Here is a 19,891-nt window from a genome sequence, read left to right on the forward strand (position 1 = left end):
CCTTACAAAGCTCCATGGCACATTTGACTGTTAATATGGTCTTAATTTTAACTACTGGCAGACTGGGAAGGATCGTGCCTTATTGGGTTCTGCTCTGGACCAATGGGACACTTTATAGATCAAGAATCCACCTGAAAACTAGAAGTTCTCTGTATTAAGAAAGTTCTTTCTTAGCCTGATAAGGCAGTGATGGATCTGCCCTAATGTCAGGATCCGTGCACTAGTATACTGAAGTCATAGTTATAAAAGTAGGTAAGGGACATCTCAAACTCATCTAATTTGACCTTATCGATGCACGACAATTTAAACTCCTCTGGGTGACACCATTACATAACACTTTAGTATATTGGGCCTTACGCTCATATGTCCAGTTATAAGCAAACGTTTGTAACAAAAATTGTACTGTAATGTATTGTAATTGCATTTATATAGCGCTTAATACCCCATATAATGCATTGAAGCGGTTTTCCGGTGAGTAGCAGGCTACTCCGGAACCCATAAAGAATTAGTGGTGAATTAGTATAGTGAAAATATGAAAGTAATTTAAGTGGTGGATAGGTTAGTCAGTTATTTGGATTGAGAAGGATAGCAGAGGGATAGAAGAGGGAAAAAATTTCCATTTATATAGCACTTGCTACCCTTGATGGGGTGTTGAAGCGCTTTTCCGGCAAGTACTATATAAATGATTAGTGGTGAATTAGTATAGAGAAATATGAAAGTAAATTGAGTGGTGAATATGTTAGTCAGTTATTTGGATTGAAAATGATAGTGGAGGGATAGAAGGGAAGGATTTAGAATTTCTTTTTTTGCCTCTCTGGAATTGCTTTGTTCAATGAGATTGAAGGTCCAGCAAAATTGCTTAGACATAAAGTGTGCATGATCAGGAATGTTGTGTTGTGGCCCTACCACAATGTTATGCAGATTATCAGGTTGTTTTTGATCAGCAAATGGCTAGTAAGCTTCTGCCACATCACAGTTAAGGCAAAAGCACAGATTTACTACCAGGACCACCACGCCTGCTTCTCCAGTGCTCCGAGGCGCAGCAATAACAAACTTCAAATGGCTCAGAATGCAGCAGCAAGAATACTGTTGGGCATCCCTAAATTTGATTCAGTCTCCACAGCGTTAGTCTGTATCCGTAGCCAAGAGGATTCAATTTAAATCATTATGTATTGCTTTCAAATCTCTTAACAACCCAGGCCAACACAGCTGAAGAAATTTCTAAAGCCATACACTCCAGCTAGAGCCCTCAGATCTGTCAAACTGGGAAATGTAATTGTTCTTAGAGTCAACAAGTTTTGATGGGGGAGGGAAGAGTTTCTTGGCTACAACTGCCAGCCTATTGAACTCTTTGCCAACCATGCTGAAGAAAGAATCCAATCTCCTCAAATTTAGAAAGAGCCTAAAAACGTGGTTCTTTACATCAGTGTAATGTCAACCCTTTGTTCCACTCTCTTCAGTATGGGCATAGGTGGCAACACTTCTCTGCATTGGACGACAGATTAGTGCATCTGTTACCTTTGCTGGTTGAAACATGTCCTGGTAGGTACCTGGCAAATTGCAAGCCCTAGTTACTACCAGGCCTGAGCAATGGACACCAACAGGGTGTTTAACACTATTTTGGACAGTTACAGTCTAGAAATTAGAGGTGCCTCCAGACAGGAGAACCAAGAATTGAGAAAAGATTCGGGTACAGTATGTGGAGAAGTAGCAGATGTGTCACAAAACAAGAAGACACAATCTGCTAGGGGAGTTACACTAAAAACCTGGACCCAATCAAACGTCCTCCAATTGTCTGGCCGGGGAATTCAACTACTGCTTGACTAATTTCAGGACTCTGTATTACCCCAGAGGGGCGCTGATTTTCCAGTCAACCCCGCGCACTCTCCAGTGTAAGTGTTAGCTCCAAATCACGTGATTCAACCACCACAAATAACTTTAGCTGCCCGCAAACAATTCACAATCTATCAACCATTGTAAATTACATTTACAGTGTAAACCAGCAGCATTTCCAAATGAGAAAATCAAGTCAGCCATTTTGTCTTATTTAGGAAGAAACACTGAGGCAGGAAGTCAGTAGACATCTAGGTGAGGACACCCAAAACTCCTCCATGTGCTCATTATTCATGAGCTTTACTATGCCCTGTTGGAAGCACTACATGCTGAAAGGAGTGCTTATGCATTCCCTCCAGAACAAGCCCAACTGACTGCTACTCATGAGAAGTTAAAGTTATCATGTGACCGGCAGCCATTTTATGCATTGGCAAACTATTAAAGGCCACAGCCAACTCACTGCTGTCCTCGTTATCTGAAAGGCTTGGCAGGAGAAGAAGCTCTGTGTCAAACCCTTACAGCCCCTAACACCTCGCTTGCCAGAAACTCTTCACTGCGTGACTCACCTGTTTTGTTTGCAGATCCTAAATTCTCCTCAGTGGATTTGGTTGAATAACCTGTAAGAAAGAAAGAATATAAAAGGAACTTGTAATCACTTGCAGAAGGTACGGCGCAGGTGCCCAATTGCATGTTCACTTAATACCAAGTTTGTCATGTTACCGTCAAAGTCCTCCAAAAGGATCGCAGGTTCCAGGAGCTCTGTGGAAAGAAAAGACATGTGTGGTATCTTGATTTGTTTCAATGCATCCTCTCCTTGGTTTCCAGTTCCCTGCTGCTCAGTAAGTGTGAGTGTGATGTAATAGAATGTTGATGAGTGCCTGGTGGGAATGAATGTCAGTTGCTGTAAGTGGACTGAATAGCAAGGATGATACTCCTGTTAGGGCTATGCATCTACCCTACCTGCAACCCAATATTATCCTGTACAATAAATAATACCTTTATTTTCTATATTACTGGTTGCATCATTACATGTTTACTCGTGATTATCTTCCGTTATTACACTGGCGAGATCAAGAATTGTAACCACGTGTGAGGAACAAGGTGCAAGGTTATGGAAATCATGAATCTGCTGAAGAAATGTGGAGGCACACTCTGAGGTAAAGACATTAAAGCTTCAAGGGATCAGAAATGCTCTGGGAGCCCCACCATTTTGGATTGCATTTTAATGGTGTCCCCTGGATTGAAACCAGCATTTCTATAAGTTGGATTGCCACTCATTGTATGAGGAGTTCATGTGCTGCCTGGAACTATGGGAGCATTTCTTGAAGTTGACCTACATGCTCAATGTTTTGGTGCATGCACTGTCTTACCATTTGCTATCTTTTGTGTCAGGATGGTGCGCGGCGACCATTTGACAGCAGCACAGTACTTCCACTTGGACGTGCCTCCATGATACGTGGGGTCACTTGGTCTGGTTTGTGCTTTGCTACCTTTCTTTACTGAGTTTTTCTCATTGGTTGTAATCAAAAGAGTAGCTCATTGGACCAAGCAATGAGCATTTCTTTTGGCTACACACAGAAGAAGCAGGAAGCAGCAGCACGTCCCTCAGCGTCGCCCAGTTTGTGGCATCAATGAGCAATTTTGATTGTTTGGGCACAATGCGTTATTATGCTGCTGGAAGCTAGAGCATCCTAATTCTGGATTAGTTTATTACCTGTGACAGAACAAGAACGGTACTACATGAGAGACTTGAAAACACCACCTCTGTGCACCTTGGTCTCTCTTGGGCTCACTGCATTTGGAACCAGCAATTTTTGCTTCACCCTTTTCAAGTCAACCAGCTTCTAGCAGGCAGGAGATATCTAGACTGTTTATCTGTTGTTCAGAGTAATTTGGGGAGGGAAGTCGCTCACAGGGGACTTTGAATCTTGTATTTGAATTTGTTGAAATGCCATATTGAATTTGCTGATGCCAGTATGTGTCTGCCTGAGTATTTTCATTTATGCCATGCTTAATTTACTACAGAAGAGTATGTTTTTGCTAGTCTTGATCTGCTGCATGCGTATATTTTTCATATCAGTATGTGTCTGAGAGTTTGTGGATTTTATTCTTGAATTGTTGTATGTGTATGTATTTTTTACCATACTGAATAGGTGCCTGAAAATGTTTTGTAGTAAGCTTGATTGAGGGCCTCAGTGTATTTCATTTTAGCCATGCTTAATTTATTATAGAAAAAGTAATTGTTTTGCTATTCTAGATTGTACTGTGTAGGACCATGTTAGTTGCACCCGAACAGTTACTTAAAGTTGTTTGTGATGGGCTAGATAGTTACGCCAGTTACTATCTCACTGACCGAGGTCATAAGGACATCTGCTACTTACCGACCCGGTCTCTCCTACTGTGCCCTATCCTATTTATCATGGTTGGTCCTGCCTGACCGCGACTGGGGCAAACTCTTACACCCTGGCTTACCCCCCAAAACTCTCCAAAACTGCTACAAAAACCTTCAAACACCTTACCCTGAAAAAACACCCTGAGACACTGATCTCTGATCTATGCCTCAGTGCGAACAATGGCACAGTCATCAACGACCTCGTCTTCTACTCCAGAAGAATCCCCTCTTGGCACAATGCCTTTTCGCATCTCCTTAATGTACGCTCAACCAGGAACATTCCCTACGGCACTAAGCTCACAATAGCGCCCTCCGTAACCTTGCGAGCTGACCTACCATCGCCCTATACAAAAGCGGCATTGTACTGATCCAATCCTCCTCCCCTCTATCTCAGGGTCTCCATGGCTTCTAACACAGCCCGTCCTAACCCCCTGAGTTCATGTATAGGCCTTGCTAACGCAATCGACACAAGACCCTCGGTCTCCTCCCGCCAAGCTCCCCACTCGGACTCTGAGTCCGGTACGCCTCAAACTACCTACGATGCAGGGCAAGCTAGCCCTTCGAGCCCACAATCCACGCCTCCTATCTTCCCTAACTCAGCCCATCCTAACCCTCCTAGCACCTCTACCATGCCCCCCACTTTTATGGACACCGATACTCTGCACTCCAAAGCCACCATACTAATACAGAGCATCCACTACTCCATCCGGGATCTAATGAACCTCCTTCACCTCGCCGAACTCTCCTTCGCCAGCCTCAAGCCCCTGCTAAATTCCACTTCCCCTCCTATCTCAGAGCTCCCCAAAAACCCACTACTGCTTTCCTTGAGGTACCTTTGCCCGCAAAAGCAACCTTGCCACCTATCGGAGGAGAACATCCTAGCTCTCGCCCTCTCCTACCCTTCCCCCACCACACCAAACCCGTTAGACCTCACTGAAAAGGAAATCCTCCCCATTCTCCAGGATCATAAAGCAGTCCCAGTTACCCCTTGTCTAGCAGACGTGAGTGCAGAACATCCCATCCGCGCGGTCACTATCAACCCCTGCAGACCAGCTCCCCTCAATAACAGAAGTGTGATCAGAAGTAATTTAGCGCCTGTACACCTGTCTGCCCCAACTCCAGACACCCCCTCTGACACCTCCCTGACTGCTCTCTTAATTAACTGCCGATCGGCAGTAAAGCATGCCGCTTATGTGGCTGCTCTCATCCAGAACAACAACCTCGACTTAGCAATTCTAACAGAATCATAGCTTAATGAGTCCTCATTCCCTTGCCTGGACCTCCTAGTCCCCCCCAACTACAACATTGCTAGACTAGACAGACAACACAGCAATAAAGGAGGTGGAATCGCCTGCATCTACCGCTCTAACCTTCTTGTCACTGAGCTTCTGGCGGATATCTCGCCCTCTCAATTTGCAGTAACGCCTCCCGATTGCGCAAAATGCATATCTTTTACCACCCCCAGACATGAACGATTCCTTTACTGACTACCTCATGGAAATTCTCACAGCAAAGAGCTCCTCCAACGCCAAATACATTTTCTTTTTTTTTAAGTTCAAAAGTTTATTTTCAGAGCTGATGTTATGGCCAGGAATAGACATTTAGGACCATTCGGTGGGTGCCCCAACCCACTCGGTTGCTTGAGCAGTAGGGGCAGCAGACCAGTCTTCGGTGCTGGCAGGCTGAGCACCCCAGTCATCTTGAGGTGCTTTTGGGGTAATGGCGATGTCTGTACGCTCGGCAGGGAACTGCTGGATGGGCACAGAGGGCACCTGCACTCCTTTGGACCAGTCAGCCACCTCAGGCTGGGGAAAGTCGGGTTTGGGCGCGGTCCATTCTCCCTGGAACTCCTCCTTGGTGACGGCCTTTTCTGCTGCTGCCTGTTCTTCCTTTTCAATCTCCTTCGGGTCACGGTAGAAGTACAGATCAGGCATCACTTCCCACGGGTGCTCGCGGGAGATGGTGCCGCGCATGCGCAGCACTTCACGCGACCAGCATCCACCACATCAGACCGACAGGGTGGGCTCCCTTGTTGTTGCAGGGGATGGCGATGTCGACGTAGTGCAGGGGAGAATCCGTGTTGCACAGGGCGATGGTGGGGATGTTGACATAGGAGGCCTCGGTGAGCGGCTGGTGGTCAGCTCGCGGGTCAGTCACCACCACGAGGCGCTGTTCTCGGAAAGCTGCCTGGATCTGGTTGGTGAAGGTTCCAGGGTCGAAGTGGCCGGCAATGGGGGTAGCGCCACAAGACGATGCAAACTTTAGGACAGCACGCTGCCCAGTGTTTCTGGACGAGATGACGCACACGTCCACTGGGTTTTTAATGGCAACAATGGCGCGGGCAGCCAGCAGCATCTTCTCCCAGGTGCGTTTTAAGTTTATGATGTAAATTCCATCACTTTTCCTCTTGTAAATGTACTGCTCCATCTGGAAGTCTAGGTTGGTGCCTCCTAGGTGGGTCCCGGCAGCGAGGAACTTAAGGACATCCTCCTCCTTCATCTGCATGACATCGATGCCTCCGGACATTGTGAATTCCCTTTATGTAGCAACGACAGGGAACAGCCAAATACATTTTCCTTGGCCATTTCAACCTGCACTGGAACGATCCTAATGATCCACATGTCAACGCCATTAAAGACCTCCTGACCGATCAAGCCCAGACCCAAGCTTGCTCACTCCCACCACACTCGAAAGGGGCCCCTCTAGACTGGATCATCTCCAAGGAAGCAACCATTAAGCTTATCTCTATAGACCCTTGTGATTGGTCTGACCACCACACCATTACTTTCCTTCTACCTGGCACCCACAAGACAAGAGCACCCCAACCGGTGCTTCCTAAACGCTGGGTCAGAGACACCAAGAACCTGGACCATAAGGAACTTGAGGTTCGTTGCAAATCTGACCTCCCCCTCACCCCGCATATCACATCGGTCAGTGACCTCAACGATCACTACACTGTAACTAAGTCGTCCATTCTGGATGACCTTGCCCCGCTAAAACTAAAAAGAACTCAAGTCAAAGATAGAAACCCATGGTTCACCGGGTCCCTCAACAAGGAGAAGCGATCCCTCCGACAATCCGAAAGAACCTGGAGACAGCAACCCTCCGCCGCTCATTTAAAACCTCTCCGCCAAGCCAGAAATACTTACAACAGGAATGTCCTCAACTCCTCAACTCAAAAAAAGAATTCTTCAGATCTAGGGAACGACCAGAACAGACCCTAATCAACTGATCAAACACCAGTCTAACAAACTGGCCAAAACAACGAAATAAAACCCCCAGTCTCTAATTTCATCCGATGAATTCTCCTTGTTTTTTTAGAACAAAATCAAAACATTGGGCAATGAACTGAGTCCCGCCTCATACTCTTTAACCCCCCCTGACCTGCCTCCTCCACCCACGCCGCCTCAGCAGACCGCACCTAAGAATCAAGCGCACTGGACCAACTTCACTCTCTATGATGAAGACTCTATTGCCAAAAACTTCTCCACCTTAAACCCGAACAACCATTTCAACGACCCGCTCCCCTTGAACTGTCTCGCTGCCACTGCCCATTCCATTATTCCTAGCTGGACTGCGATAATTAATGCCTCTCTTCGGCAGGGATCAATCCTTGACTCCCTCAAAGCGGGCCAAGTCCTCCCCATTTTGAAAAAGCCATCGCTGGATCCAGCCTCTCCTGACAATTTCAGACCTATTTCCAACATTCCTCTATTAGCCAAAGTTCTGGAGAAATGTGTGCAACAGCAGCTAAGTCATCACAATAGAAACCTACTCGATGACTGCCAATCCGGATTCTGTCCTGGACACAGTGTCCTGGACACAGCACGGAAACCACCATGCTCCACATCGTTGATGATGCCCTCCATGCACTTGACCAAGGCAAAACCTGTCTCCTAATCCTCCTAGATCTATCCTCGGCCTTTGACACAGTCAACCATGGGAAGCTACAGAACAACTCAATTCCAGGATGGGATTAGATGGCCCTGTCCTCGAATGGTTTAAATCCTTCCTCCAAAACCGATCCCAGAGATCCCTAATTAACGGTAACATGTCTGCTCCCTCTTCGGTCACGGTTGGAGTCCCTCAGGATCAACGCTGTCCCCCACCCTCTTCAACGTTTATTTAGAACCCCTTGCCGAAGTCCTTCGCACAGCAAATATCTCCTATCATATGTACGCCGACGACACTCAGATCTACATCAATATCTCATCTCTCGAAGAGATTCTCTCTCTGACTGAGGCACTGACCGTCCAATGGCTCTCTTCCAACCAACTCAAACTAAATGCAAAGAAAACAGAATTTCTTCTAATTTCCCCTCCTAAAACCGTCCCTGAGATCCAGACATGGATTAAAGCCATCACAGCCTAGAATTATCCACCGACCATCGTGGACTCTGCCAAATCGCTGGTAATAACCTTGGATGGCAACCTGAAAATGCGAGACCACATCAACTCAATGGCCAAATCTGCCAGATTCCACCTAAGCTACCTATGGAAACTGAAACCCTTTCTTGCCGCTCCTGACCTAAAACTGGCAGTCCAAGCACTAGTCATTTCTAGACTGGAATATGGCTGTTCAACCCTCTCTGGTTTACCCAAGATCTCCCTAGCATCTTTAAAAGCCTGCCTCAATGCAGCCGGCAGACTACTTACTGGCACTAGGAAATTTGATAATATTTCTCCACATCAGAAAGCACTGAACTGGCTTCCTCTCGAGGCCAGAATACAACTTAAGCTAGCATGCATCACACACAAGGCCCTACACTCAAACTCCCCTGCATGTCTTGCATAGAAACTTGTGGTATCCAGAGGAATCAGAAACTCATGGTCTGCCAGTGACCTCTTACTCAAGCCTGCACGCTTTCGGAAGAAAAAAACCTGTAATCGAGAGTTTACTGTGGCTGCACCAAGAATATGGAACTCCTTCCCACCCGCCATCAGAAGAATCCCCTCTCTTGCACATTTCAAAAAGGAGGCCAAATCTTTCCTTATGGGTAAATTCTTCGGCTAAACCCTGTCCCCCCAACCACCACAGAGACTATTGCCTTCCTCCGTCGACCCTCGGGCCAACCAAGAAACTGTAATATTTATTTATTTATTTATTTATTTATTTATAAAGCGCATCATTTATCCTAAAGGATGTCACGGCGCTAAGGACTCTGGTAATAGATAGAAGCTGGTTTAGACAATTTTAGTGGGTCAGTCTTTAGGAAAAAGGTGTGTTTTAAGTTTCTTCCTGAAGAGATGTTATGTTATGTTATGTTATGTTATTTATTTATTTATATAGCGCTCGGCTACTCAAAAAGAGTGTCCCGGCGCTTTTTTGGAGAAAGGAAACACTGCAACATAATAACATAACACCAGATAAAAAGAAAGAAAGAAAACCGAGATGCCTGATAAAACTCACAATAAACAGACTACTGAATGAACAGCCAAGTTTTAAGGCCTTTTCTAAAGGCCAGCAGGCTAGTGGCTCCCCGTAAAGCAAGCGGCAAAGAATTCCACAGCTGTGGCGCCAGCAATCCAAAAGAGCGGCCTCCGAGGCGCGCTTTCTTTACACGAGGAACAACTGCCAAGTACAGGGATTCCGACCTCAGAAATCTGGTCGGTTGGTAAAAGACCAGTCTCTTTTGGAGGTACTTGGCTCCCGCCTTGTGAAGAGCTTTATAGGCCAAAGTTAAGGCCTTAAAGGCAATCCGCTTACGGATGGGAAGCCAGTGCAGAGTTTCTAACAGGCCCGACGCACTGGAACGCCTATTCAAACCATAGATTGCCCTTGCAGCGGCATTCTGCACCACTTGAAGCCGCTGCAGCAAGTACTCTGGTAGGCCCAGGTAAAGAATGTTGGAATAATCCAACCTGGACCCAATCAGAGCCTGGACTGTCAATCTCCTGTGCTCCTCGGAAAGCAGGGGCAGAAACCTCCGCAGCATCCTAAGGATGCCGAAGCAAGTGCCCGACACCCCCAAGATCTGGGATTTCAAGGTTAGCCTATTATCCATCTTGACCCCCAGATTCTTGGCAACCTGAGAGGAACAAGACGGGGGGAACATATTCGATGGCCACCAGGCCTGCCAGTCTGGCTCTGTGTCACACCCAAAGAAAAGTACCTCGGACTTATCAGAATTGCACTTGAGGCTGTTCAGATGGAACCAATGAAAAACAGCCCCAAGGCAATCCCGGATACTCTCCCCATCAAAGTCACCTCCTCTCGTACAAGAGAAGAGGAGCTGGGTGTCATCCGCGTAGGATACGATCTGGGCGCCCAATGACTCCACCAGCGCCGCCAGAGGGGTCATAATGATGTTAAAGAGGGTCGGGCTCAAAATAGAGCCCTGTGGGACCCCGACTCCCAGAGGCGGCATCACGGCGGAATCCGGCGGCGCCCAGATCGTTTGCCGGCGGCCGGCTAGAAAGGAAGAAAACCAATCGAACACCGTCCCCCGAAGGCCTATCTCAAAGAGTCTGGCGAGAAGACCATCGTGGGGAACGGTGTCGAACGCCGCCGACAAATCTAACATCACCAGCATGACTTTGCCCCCCGAGTCCAGAACCCCTTTAATGGTTTCTGAGACCTCGAGGAGCGCAGTCTCTGTGCTGAGATGGGGACGGAAGCCCGATTGGGTGGCATGCAGGATCTCGTTAGTTTCCAGAAAATTGGACAACACACCTTGTACGTGTTTCTCCAAAATCTTCGTGAGGGCCGGCAACAGAGAGATAGGCCTATAATTAACTGGGGCCTTCGGATCAAGGCCAGGCTTTTTGAGCAAGGGGATCACCATCGCCTGTTTCCAAGCTTGTGGGACCACTCCATGCTTTAGTGACAGATTTAACAGCGGGTTGGCCAGTGGATTGATCACCTCCGCCACTTTCGCTAGAAATTTAGCCGGGCATGGGTCAAGAGGTGAGCCAGATTTTAAATTGCCCATTAGACCCAAGGAGTCAGTAGCGGAGATCGGTGGAAATACACTCAACGTCACACCTGGCCTAGCCAGTGGCGATGCGGTGAAGTCCGGTTCAATCTGGACCGTGGACACTGGTATCAGGAATGCCTCCTGGATGCGTTGAATCTTGCTCGTAAAGAAATCAGCAAGGTCCGTAGCCCAGGTGCCTGATGGCTTCTCGTCCGAGGAGTTAGACCAAGGAGAAGTGAATTCTCTCACAATGGAGAAAATCTCCTTGCAGGAGTTCGAAGCGGCTTCTATTCTCCTGGCTAAATATGCTTTTTTTTCCAGGCGAATGTCCCGGTGATAAGCCTTAACCACCGTTTTGTAGGTCTGCTTGGCACCAGTATCATATTGTGCCCGCCAGGCTCTTTCGGCTACCTTGCACTGCTGCCGCTTAGCCGACAGTGCAGCGGTGAACCAAGGCGCGGAGATCCTTTTCGGTGTCGGGCGAGATGTCAGTTCCGGGGCGAGATCATTTAGCCTGTCAAAAAGCCAGTCCTGCAGGGTCTGCAGATCCCTGTCCAAATCGCCGGAGAGGGGGCAAGGATGGAGTACTGCTGCCTGAGCCAGCATCTCTGAGGATACTCGGTGATATGCCCTATGGACACGACCCTGTTCATGTGCCAAGATGGGCAATGGTTTGCCTATGCCCTTGATCACAAATTTGGCAAGAAAGTGGTCTGACCATAAGACGGGAGTAATCTTTATGTCCTCAAGAGGGGAGGACAAGAATATCTGGTCCAGAGTGTGCCCCTTCTCATGCGTAGGCTCCTGTACATAAGGGATCAGCCCCAGCGGGGTCAGCGCCTCAAACAGTTTAATGGCAGCAGGGTCGGACGGATCATCCATCCGGAAGTTGAAGTCCCCTGCCACAATACAGTGTTCCGCTTTCAGGGCCAGCCCAACCAGCACCGAATCCAGATCTTCAAAGAAAGTGCCGGGTGCACCAGGTGGCCTATACACGAGCAGTCCCTTAACGGATTGATGCGGCGATAAAGTAATAGAAAAGGCTAGGGTCTCCGAGCCTCAGATGTACATTATTGGCAAAATCGTACACGAGGTGCCTTTCCTGACCAACAGTGCCACTCCGCCGCCCCTTCCCTTGGCTCTATCCTTCCTGAAGATGTTGTAGTCAGGCGGGATAGCCATGGCTACATCAGGGTTGGAGGAATCACCCCACCACGTCTCCGTGAGCATGAGACAAAGTGGCTTCTCTATATCTAGTAATTCAAAGATGTCTTGGGCATGTTTACATGCTGACCTGGTGTTTAATAGCATGCAACCAAAGTCCACGCTAAGGGTGTTATTGATTGGCCGTGGAAAGAGCGAGCGGGTCGGGCGCCAGCCACAGCCCGGGCAACAAGGTTTCCCAAGATGACGTCCGGGAAAAACAGTGCGACAGCCTGGGCCGTGAGGAATGAGAGAACGAAGTTCAAGCGGGGAGTAATGCAGGACAGGAGTCCCAGGGGGACACATCCCTGGTGGTAGAATCCCACCCGCCGCTCCGTCCGCCTCCGGGACGCTGACGGGCGCAGACGGGCAGGACTCTGGCTTGACTCCGGCGAGAGTCCGGCGCTACCGCTGCGCGTCACCGCTGCGCGCATGAGGCGAGCATTAAATAGGGCTCACCTGTGTTCCAAGTGAGCGCTAGAGCGCTCAAACAGGTGGCACACTCGCAACACAACACCCCCAAGATGGCGCCCAGCGCCAAACACGAAGGCTGAAGGAAAAGTGTGACAGATCCGCGAAAAGCGCGGTGGGGGGCCCAATTTAAGGTGCAAGTGAGAGGGCAGACAAAGATTGCTCATAAAAACAGGGGAAATGCAAATTAAATGAACACAAATACAAAAGCGGTATTTTAAAATAATAGCAGCGCTGAGGATTACCAATCAGCAGAATAGCGCGCGTGCGTGCTACTACCTTCTCCAAGACAGAGCTACAGCCTGGCTCGCCTTAAATAGGGCTCACCTGTGTTCCAAGTGAGCGCTAGAGCGCTCAAACAGGTGGCACACTCGCAACACAACACCCCCAAGATGGCGCCCAGCGCCAAACACGAAGGCTGAAGGAAAAGTGTGACAGATCCGCGAAAAGCGCGGTGGGGGGCCCAATTTAAGGTGCAAGTGAGAGGGCAGACAAAGATTGCTCATAAAAACAGGGGAAATGCAAATTAAATGAACACAAATACAAAAGCGGTATTTTAAAATAATAGCAGCGCTGAGGATTACCAATCAGCAGAATAGCGCGCGTGCGTGCTACTACCTTCTCCAAGACAGAGCTACAGCCTGGCTCGCCTTAAATAGGGCTCACCTGTGTTCCAAGTGAGCGCTAGAGCGCTCAAACAGGTGGCACACTCGCAACACAACACCCCCAAGATGGCGCCCAGCGCCAAACACGAAGGCTGAAGGAAAAGTGTGACAGATCCGCGAAAAGCGCGGTGGGGGGCCCAATTTATGGTACAAGTGAGAGGGCAGACAAAGATTGCTCATAAAAACAGGGGAAATGCAAATTAAATGAACACAAATACAAAAGCGGTATTTTAAAATAATAGCAGCGCTGAGGATTACCAATCAGCAGAATAGCGCGCGTGCGTGCTACTACCTTCTCCAAGACAGAGCTACAGCCTGGCTCGCCTTAAATAGGGCTCACCTGTGTTCCAAGTGAGCGCTAGAGCGCTCAAACAGGTGGCACACTCGCAACACAACACCCCCAAGATGGCGCCCAGCGCCAAACACGAAGGCTGAAGGAAAAGTGTGACAGATCCGCGAAAAGCGCGGTGGGGGGCCCAATTTAAGGTGCAAGTGAGAGGGCAGACAAAGATTGCTCATAAAAACAGGGGAAATGCAAATTAAATGAACACAAATACAAAAGCGGTATTTTAAAATAATAGCAGCGCTGAGGATTACCAATCAGCAGAATAGCGCGCGTGCGTGCTACTACCTTCTCCAACCTTAACCATTATAGTTAGTGGTTAATCTAAGTTCCACTGGAAGTTCATTCCAGTGACGAGCAGCCAAATAAGAGAAGGTGCCTCCTCCTGCTTTGTTCTTTTTTATTTTCTTTGTTATGGCAAGGGCAAGATGTTGTGATCTTAAAGGTCTAGCAGAAAGGTAAAAGTGTATCCTATTCTGAAGGATAGTGGGTCCTTTATTATTAAGTGTCTTGTGGGCATGGCCCAAGAGCTTAAAGCAGGCTCTTTGGCACATAGGCAGCCAATGGAGTTGTTTCAGGCATTCCTTGGCAGAACTGTATTTGCCCTTCCTGCATACTAATTTAGCTGCAGCATTCTGCACTGGTTGCAGTCGTTGAAATAAGTAGTCAGGCATGCCTACAAAGAGTGCATTCCCATAGTCCATCCTGCTAACTAATAGGGCCTGTGTGACTGATTTCTTACTTTCCAAGGGGATCCATGCAAAGAGTCTTCTCAAGAGTTTTAGTGTGGCAAAACTTTTCCCACACAAGGCTCGAATATGGGCCTGCATGGATAGAGTGTCCTCAATGGTGATGCCTAGATTTTTTGGCTGAATGCTTAGGTAACGGAGAATTTCCCAGCGAAGCAGGCCACCAAGAGTTGTCCCATATGTGTTTTGCCTCACCGAACAATAAGATTTCGGTTTTGTCCGCATTTAATTTGAGGCAATGCTCTTCCATCCATGTGGCCATTTCCGTTAGGCAGTTGTTGAGCCTCAATTTGCTGTCTACTTGCCCCTTCCCCAGCCTAATTATAAGTTGCGTATCGTCCGCATAGGAGCAAGCCCCCAAACCCCACCGTGCTCCAATTTGTGCCAAAGATGAAACATAGGCATTGAACAATGTGGGGCTGAGGGATGCTGCCTGCGGAACGCCGCATTTAAGATGCTTGGGTTTGGATAGGAAGGCTCCTAATTGTACCACTTGCGTTCTATTCTGCAAAAATGAACCAATCCATGCAAGTGCTTTTCCATTTATCCCTTTTCCTAGCAAATTCTCTAATAAAAGATGATGGGAGACCGTGTCGAACGCCGCCGACAGTTCTAACAGGATCAGGGCCACAGCTTCGCCCTGGTCCAGAGAATTTCCAATGCTGTCAGTAACAGCCAGAAGAGTAGCTTCTGTGCTGTTCATAGCTCTGAACCCTGTTTGAGTTGGGTCCAGTAAATTGTTGTCCTCTAAATAATTAGACAATTGTCTATTTATCAGTTTCTCCAGCACTTTCGAAAGATAGGGAAGTTGGGATATAGGTCTGTAATTGGCTGGGTTCGTTTCATTTGAACCCGCTTTTTTTTGCGGTGGAATCACTATAGCTTGTTTCCATATCTCCGGAAACACAGCTGTTTCCAGGGACTTATTAAAAAGTTGCGTAATGGCAGGGGTTAAAATCTGTATAAGCTGTCTAAAAATAAAATGAGGGCAAGGATCAAGGGGTGAACCAGATTTAACTTCTAGCATGCTGCTGGCCACTTCATCTTCTGTTATCGGTGTGAAGCTGTTTAGATTAATCGAATTTTCAGAATGTTCAGGAGAGCAGGTAGGTACTTTCATACTCTCACTGGTATTAAATGTGGCATATATTTCCTCTATTTTGTCACAAAAATAATTACTAATCATTTCGCAGTTCCCTATTGAAGGATGTAATGTTTGGGACAGGCAATTTGGTTTGCATAATTCATTTATAATTTTATATAGTTCTTTGGCAGAATTACCATTTTCATTTATTCTTTGTGTATAGTGTTGTTTTTTTGCTGCTTTTATGGCTAAATAATATGCTCTGAGCTCCTTCTTATAAATAAGTTTGTCAATGTCTAAGCGAGACATTCGCCATATGTGCTCCTTATTTTGATAGTTTCTTTTTAGTACTTTAATTTCAGCGGTGTACCATTTTTGAGAAATAACTCTTTTCGATGTTTTGGATTTAATTTTGGGGGTGCATAGGTCCAGCGTGTTGCTAATCCCCATTTCCAAGTTCTGGGCAATAGTATTCGTACATGAAGTTCCAAGAAGATCAGGAGTGGTATTAGCAGGCCAATAAGATTTAAAGCCTTCAGGAGTAAAACGTTTCCAAGGTCTATGGAATTTCGACATTAATAAAGAAGGCCTAGCAGCTGATGTAGCATGATCAAACGAAAAGAGAATAAGAGAGTGATCTGTCCATGATACTGGTTTGATCTCCTCAATCAAGATGGTATCTGTGTTAGCAAACAGCAAGTCCAAAGTGTGTCCTCCACTGTGTGTAGGTCCTTGAATCCATTGTTTAAGTTGGAGTATAGACATGTTGATTCTGAGATGTATTGTGGCATGGCTATCACTTTTTTCGAAATGAATATTAAAATCCCCGATTATCATAAAGTTTTATGAAGTCAGTGTAATGTCCCAGAGGGTTATAGACTACAGCTCCTCCTAATAAAGTATGATTGTTTTTGGATATCTGAAAAGCTAGTAGCTCATGTTCATCATACAAAGCAGTTGTTATAGGGAGACAGGTAAGGTTGTCCCTGAATATAATGGCAAGGCCCCCTCCTCTCTTCCGTTGTCTGTCCTGGCGTATGACTTTATATCCTGGGGGGAGAGCGGTGGCAAGATCAGGGCCATTAGTATCACTTAGCCAGGTTTCTGTGACGAAGACTACGTCAGGGTTCAGTTCATTAATAGAGTCCCAAATCTCCTGTGAATGCTTCGGTACTGATCTTGCATTAAAATAAAGACATTTAATTCTTGCACCCTTATTCCCTATGTGGTGGGCAGAGTCAATAGTTGTGAGGCTACTCCATTTGCATTTCAAACAAGTGAATGGCCCTTCTGTCAAATCGGGTGAAGCTTTAATGCAATCCACATTGTTGTAGTGGCTATGTGTATTTAAATTGATCATAGTTGATCTAGAATAGGTTAAAATCTTACCGGGATTAACTGAGCTTTGAGCAGGGGTTCTAGCCCCTGGTCCCAGTCGGGCACGGACGGTTGCAGACGGGCTTGCCTTAGGCGCGCCTTCGGCGCGCCCGCTGCGCGTCCAATACATGTGTGGCTTAGTACCTTTCCTTCCGGCGGACGACTAAACCGCGTCCTGCCGGAAGTAGGAATTGTGTCCGATAATGGATTCAAGGCAGCCGCCCTCCGCACAAACGGCACGGCAGCCGCGGCGGACCGGGGTCGGTTGCAGATGAAAGGCACAGAGAAATATAGGTACGTTTTTAAAATGCCCCCGCAAGTAATGTTTCCTAAGTCACCCTTTTCACAGAATTAATTACCGAATGCCCTACGTCACACAATGATAACTAAAACAGCACTATTAAAATATTAACAACGTTTAAAAATTATCAGGCACACAAGAATTGCGGCACTAGCAGGGCTACTCGCAGTCCACTGCTCGCCCACTACACGCTTGCCTAAGTACCTTTCCTTCCGGTGGACGACTAGACCGCGTCCTGCCGGAAGTAGGAATTGTGTCCGATAATGGATTCAAGGCAGCCGCCCTCCGCACAAACGGCACGGCAGCCGCGGCGGACCGGGGTCGGTTACAGATGAAAGGCACAGAGAAATATAGGTACGTTTTTAAAATGCCCCCACAAGTAATGTTTCCTAAGTCACCCTTTTCACAGAATTAATTACCAAATGCCCTACGTCACACAATGATAATTAAAACAGCACTATTAAAATATTAACAATGTTTAAAAATGATCCGGCACACAAGAATTGCAGCACCAGCAGGGCTACTCGCAGTCCACTGCGCGCCCGCTACACGCTTGCCTAAGTACCTTTCCTTCCGGCGGACGACTAGACCGCGTCCTGCCGGAAGTAGGAATTGTGTCCGATAATGGATTCAAGGCAGCCGCCCTCCGCACAAACGGCACGGCAGCCGCGGCGGACCGAAGTCGGTTGCAGATGAAAGGCACAGAGAATATAGGTAAGTTTTTAAAATGCCCCTACAAGTAATGTTTCCTAAGTCACCCTTTTCACAGAATTAATTACCGAATGCCCTACGTCACACAATGATAACTAAAACAGCACTATTAAAATATTAGCAAAGTTTAAAAATGATCAGGCACACAAGAATTGCGGCACCAGCAGGGCTACTCGCAGTCCCAATTAATTAATTAATATTAATATTAATTGCACTGTATACTTCCATCCCCCTTGTACTTAGTATCACCCTAATTTATGTTATACTCTTGTGATCCCATGCCTCTTGTACAACTCTATGACTCTGTAAAGCGCTCTGATACCCTAATCCGGTCAAGTTTGCGCTCTATAAAACACCTAAATAACTAAATAAATAAATAAAATTTGCCTAAACTGGCTTGTGATGGAACATGTTAGTTTATGCCTACACGTTTACTTAACCCCTTTGCTGCAGCGGCAATTCCGCCGCAGCGCTAAGGGGGACGGGGGTCGCACAGCGCTCAAATGCTCGTGACGGAACTGCTCCGTCACGAGCCTCGGGCGCGCTGTGCTTGTGACGGAGTGGTTCCGTCACGGCCCCGCCCGCTCAATAGAACGCGCCGCGCAGGCGCAAAATCAGCACCGCACAGGCACGCCGAGCGGGCTGGGACGGAACCGCTCCGTCACCAGTACAGCGCGACCGAGGCTGGTGACGGAGCGGGTACGTCACCAGCATGGAAGGGTTTAAAGTTGCTTGTGATGAGCAAAATGAGTTGCGCACAAACATGTACTTAAAGTCACGTGTGATGGGCCATGTGAGTTGCACATAAACATTTACTTGAAGTTGCTTGTGAGGGGCCCTGTGCCCTACCTCTAAACATTTACTTAAAGTTGCTTATGATGGGACCGGTTAGTTGTGCCTAAACAATGCCTCGGAGTTGCTTGTGATTTGCGCCTAAACTTTTCCTTAAAATTGCTTGTCATGGGGCCTATGTGTTGCGCACATATGGACATCTGAGTGTGCAGAAGGGGGTGAGTGTGTGTTGGCAGCCCAGTGATTAGTTCCCCAAGTCCTTAGTGTTTCTTGTTTTGTTTGCTAATGTGTCTCTTGTGGTAGGACTGTGTGAACATTTACTTTTTTCATCCTTGGTGCTTTGTATTTGATGAATTTTGAGACTGAATGCTTATTTCCATCTGATGTTCTCTAGTTATGGATGATATGTACTTCCATCGTCCATGTTTGTTTTTTCCAATTAGAGGAGGTGTGTGCTATCTTGAATTGTTTCCATGCATCCCCTCCTTGGTTACCAGTTACCTGCTGCTCAATGTGAGTGTGATGTAATAGAATGTTGATGAGTGCCTGGTGGGAATAAATGTCAGTTGGTGTGAGTGGGCTGAGCAGCAAGGATGCTGCTCCTGGTGGAGCTGTGCCTTTATCGTCTTATCTACCTGTAACCTACAGTAAATCCTACCCTTATTTTCTACATTATTGGTTATGTTGAATACATGTTTACTAGTGCTTATCTTCCATTGTTACAACATGGTTAAGGATTAAAAGTCAAGTGTGCCAGTGAGATAATTAGCTTGCTACAGAAGAGTGGTGCAACACAATTAATGAGTTGTCTGAGGGTTCATAGTACTGTTTCATGTTATAGTTCAGCGAGGAAGGAACTGCCTCAAACTCAAAATATAACATAAAACCACAAGGATTATAGGTTAAATCCCCTCAAAGAGGGGAGTGGTATCTGGGATCGCACTGTCAGGAAGGGGGGTCACCTAATTTAGCTTTTAAGGGAGAGTAGTGGCAGTTCTTAATTGGTTTGTGATCTCTGTCAGACCAAAATGTGTACGTGATTCAACACCAACAC

At 47.0% G+C, this 19,891-nt stretch overlaps 1 protein-coding gene and 1 pseudogene across 20 annotated transcripts in view; both read right to left on the reverse strand.

Moving 5' to 3' along the window:
* The window catches only part of LOC144770864 (uncharacterized), a 185,134-nt gene that overhangs the window by 99,626 nt on the left and 65,617 nt on the right, over positions 1-19,891 (reverse strand). For 10 of the 20 annotated variants that reach the window (XM_078655661.1, XM_078655656.1, XM_078655654.1 and 7 more), the window contains exons 2-3: positions 2,554-2,592; positions 2,400-2,450 (exon numbers count right to left, since the gene is read on the reverse strand). The exons of 3 other annotated variants lie outside the window; for them this stretch is intronic. In XM_078655661.1, coding sequence (XP_078511787.1) covers positions 2,400-2,450; positions 2,554-2,592 — 90 coding nt within the window. The remainder of the gene's footprint in view (positions 1-2,399; positions 2,451-2,553; positions 2,593-19,891) is intronic. 7 more of the 20 variants (XM_078655658.1, XM_078655655.1, XM_078655648.1 and 4 more) reach the window with 2 other exon arrangements.
* Positions 5,763-6,779, reverse strand: LOC144767839 (small ribosomal subunit protein uS2 pseudogene; annotated as a pseudogene).

Source organism: Lissotriton helveticus, chromosome 7, assembly GCF_964261635.1.
Source record: "Lissotriton helveticus chromosome 7, aLisHel1.1, whole genome shotgun sequence".
NCBI lineage: Eukaryota > Metazoa > Chordata > Amphibia > Caudata > Salamandridae > Lissotriton > Lissotriton helveticus.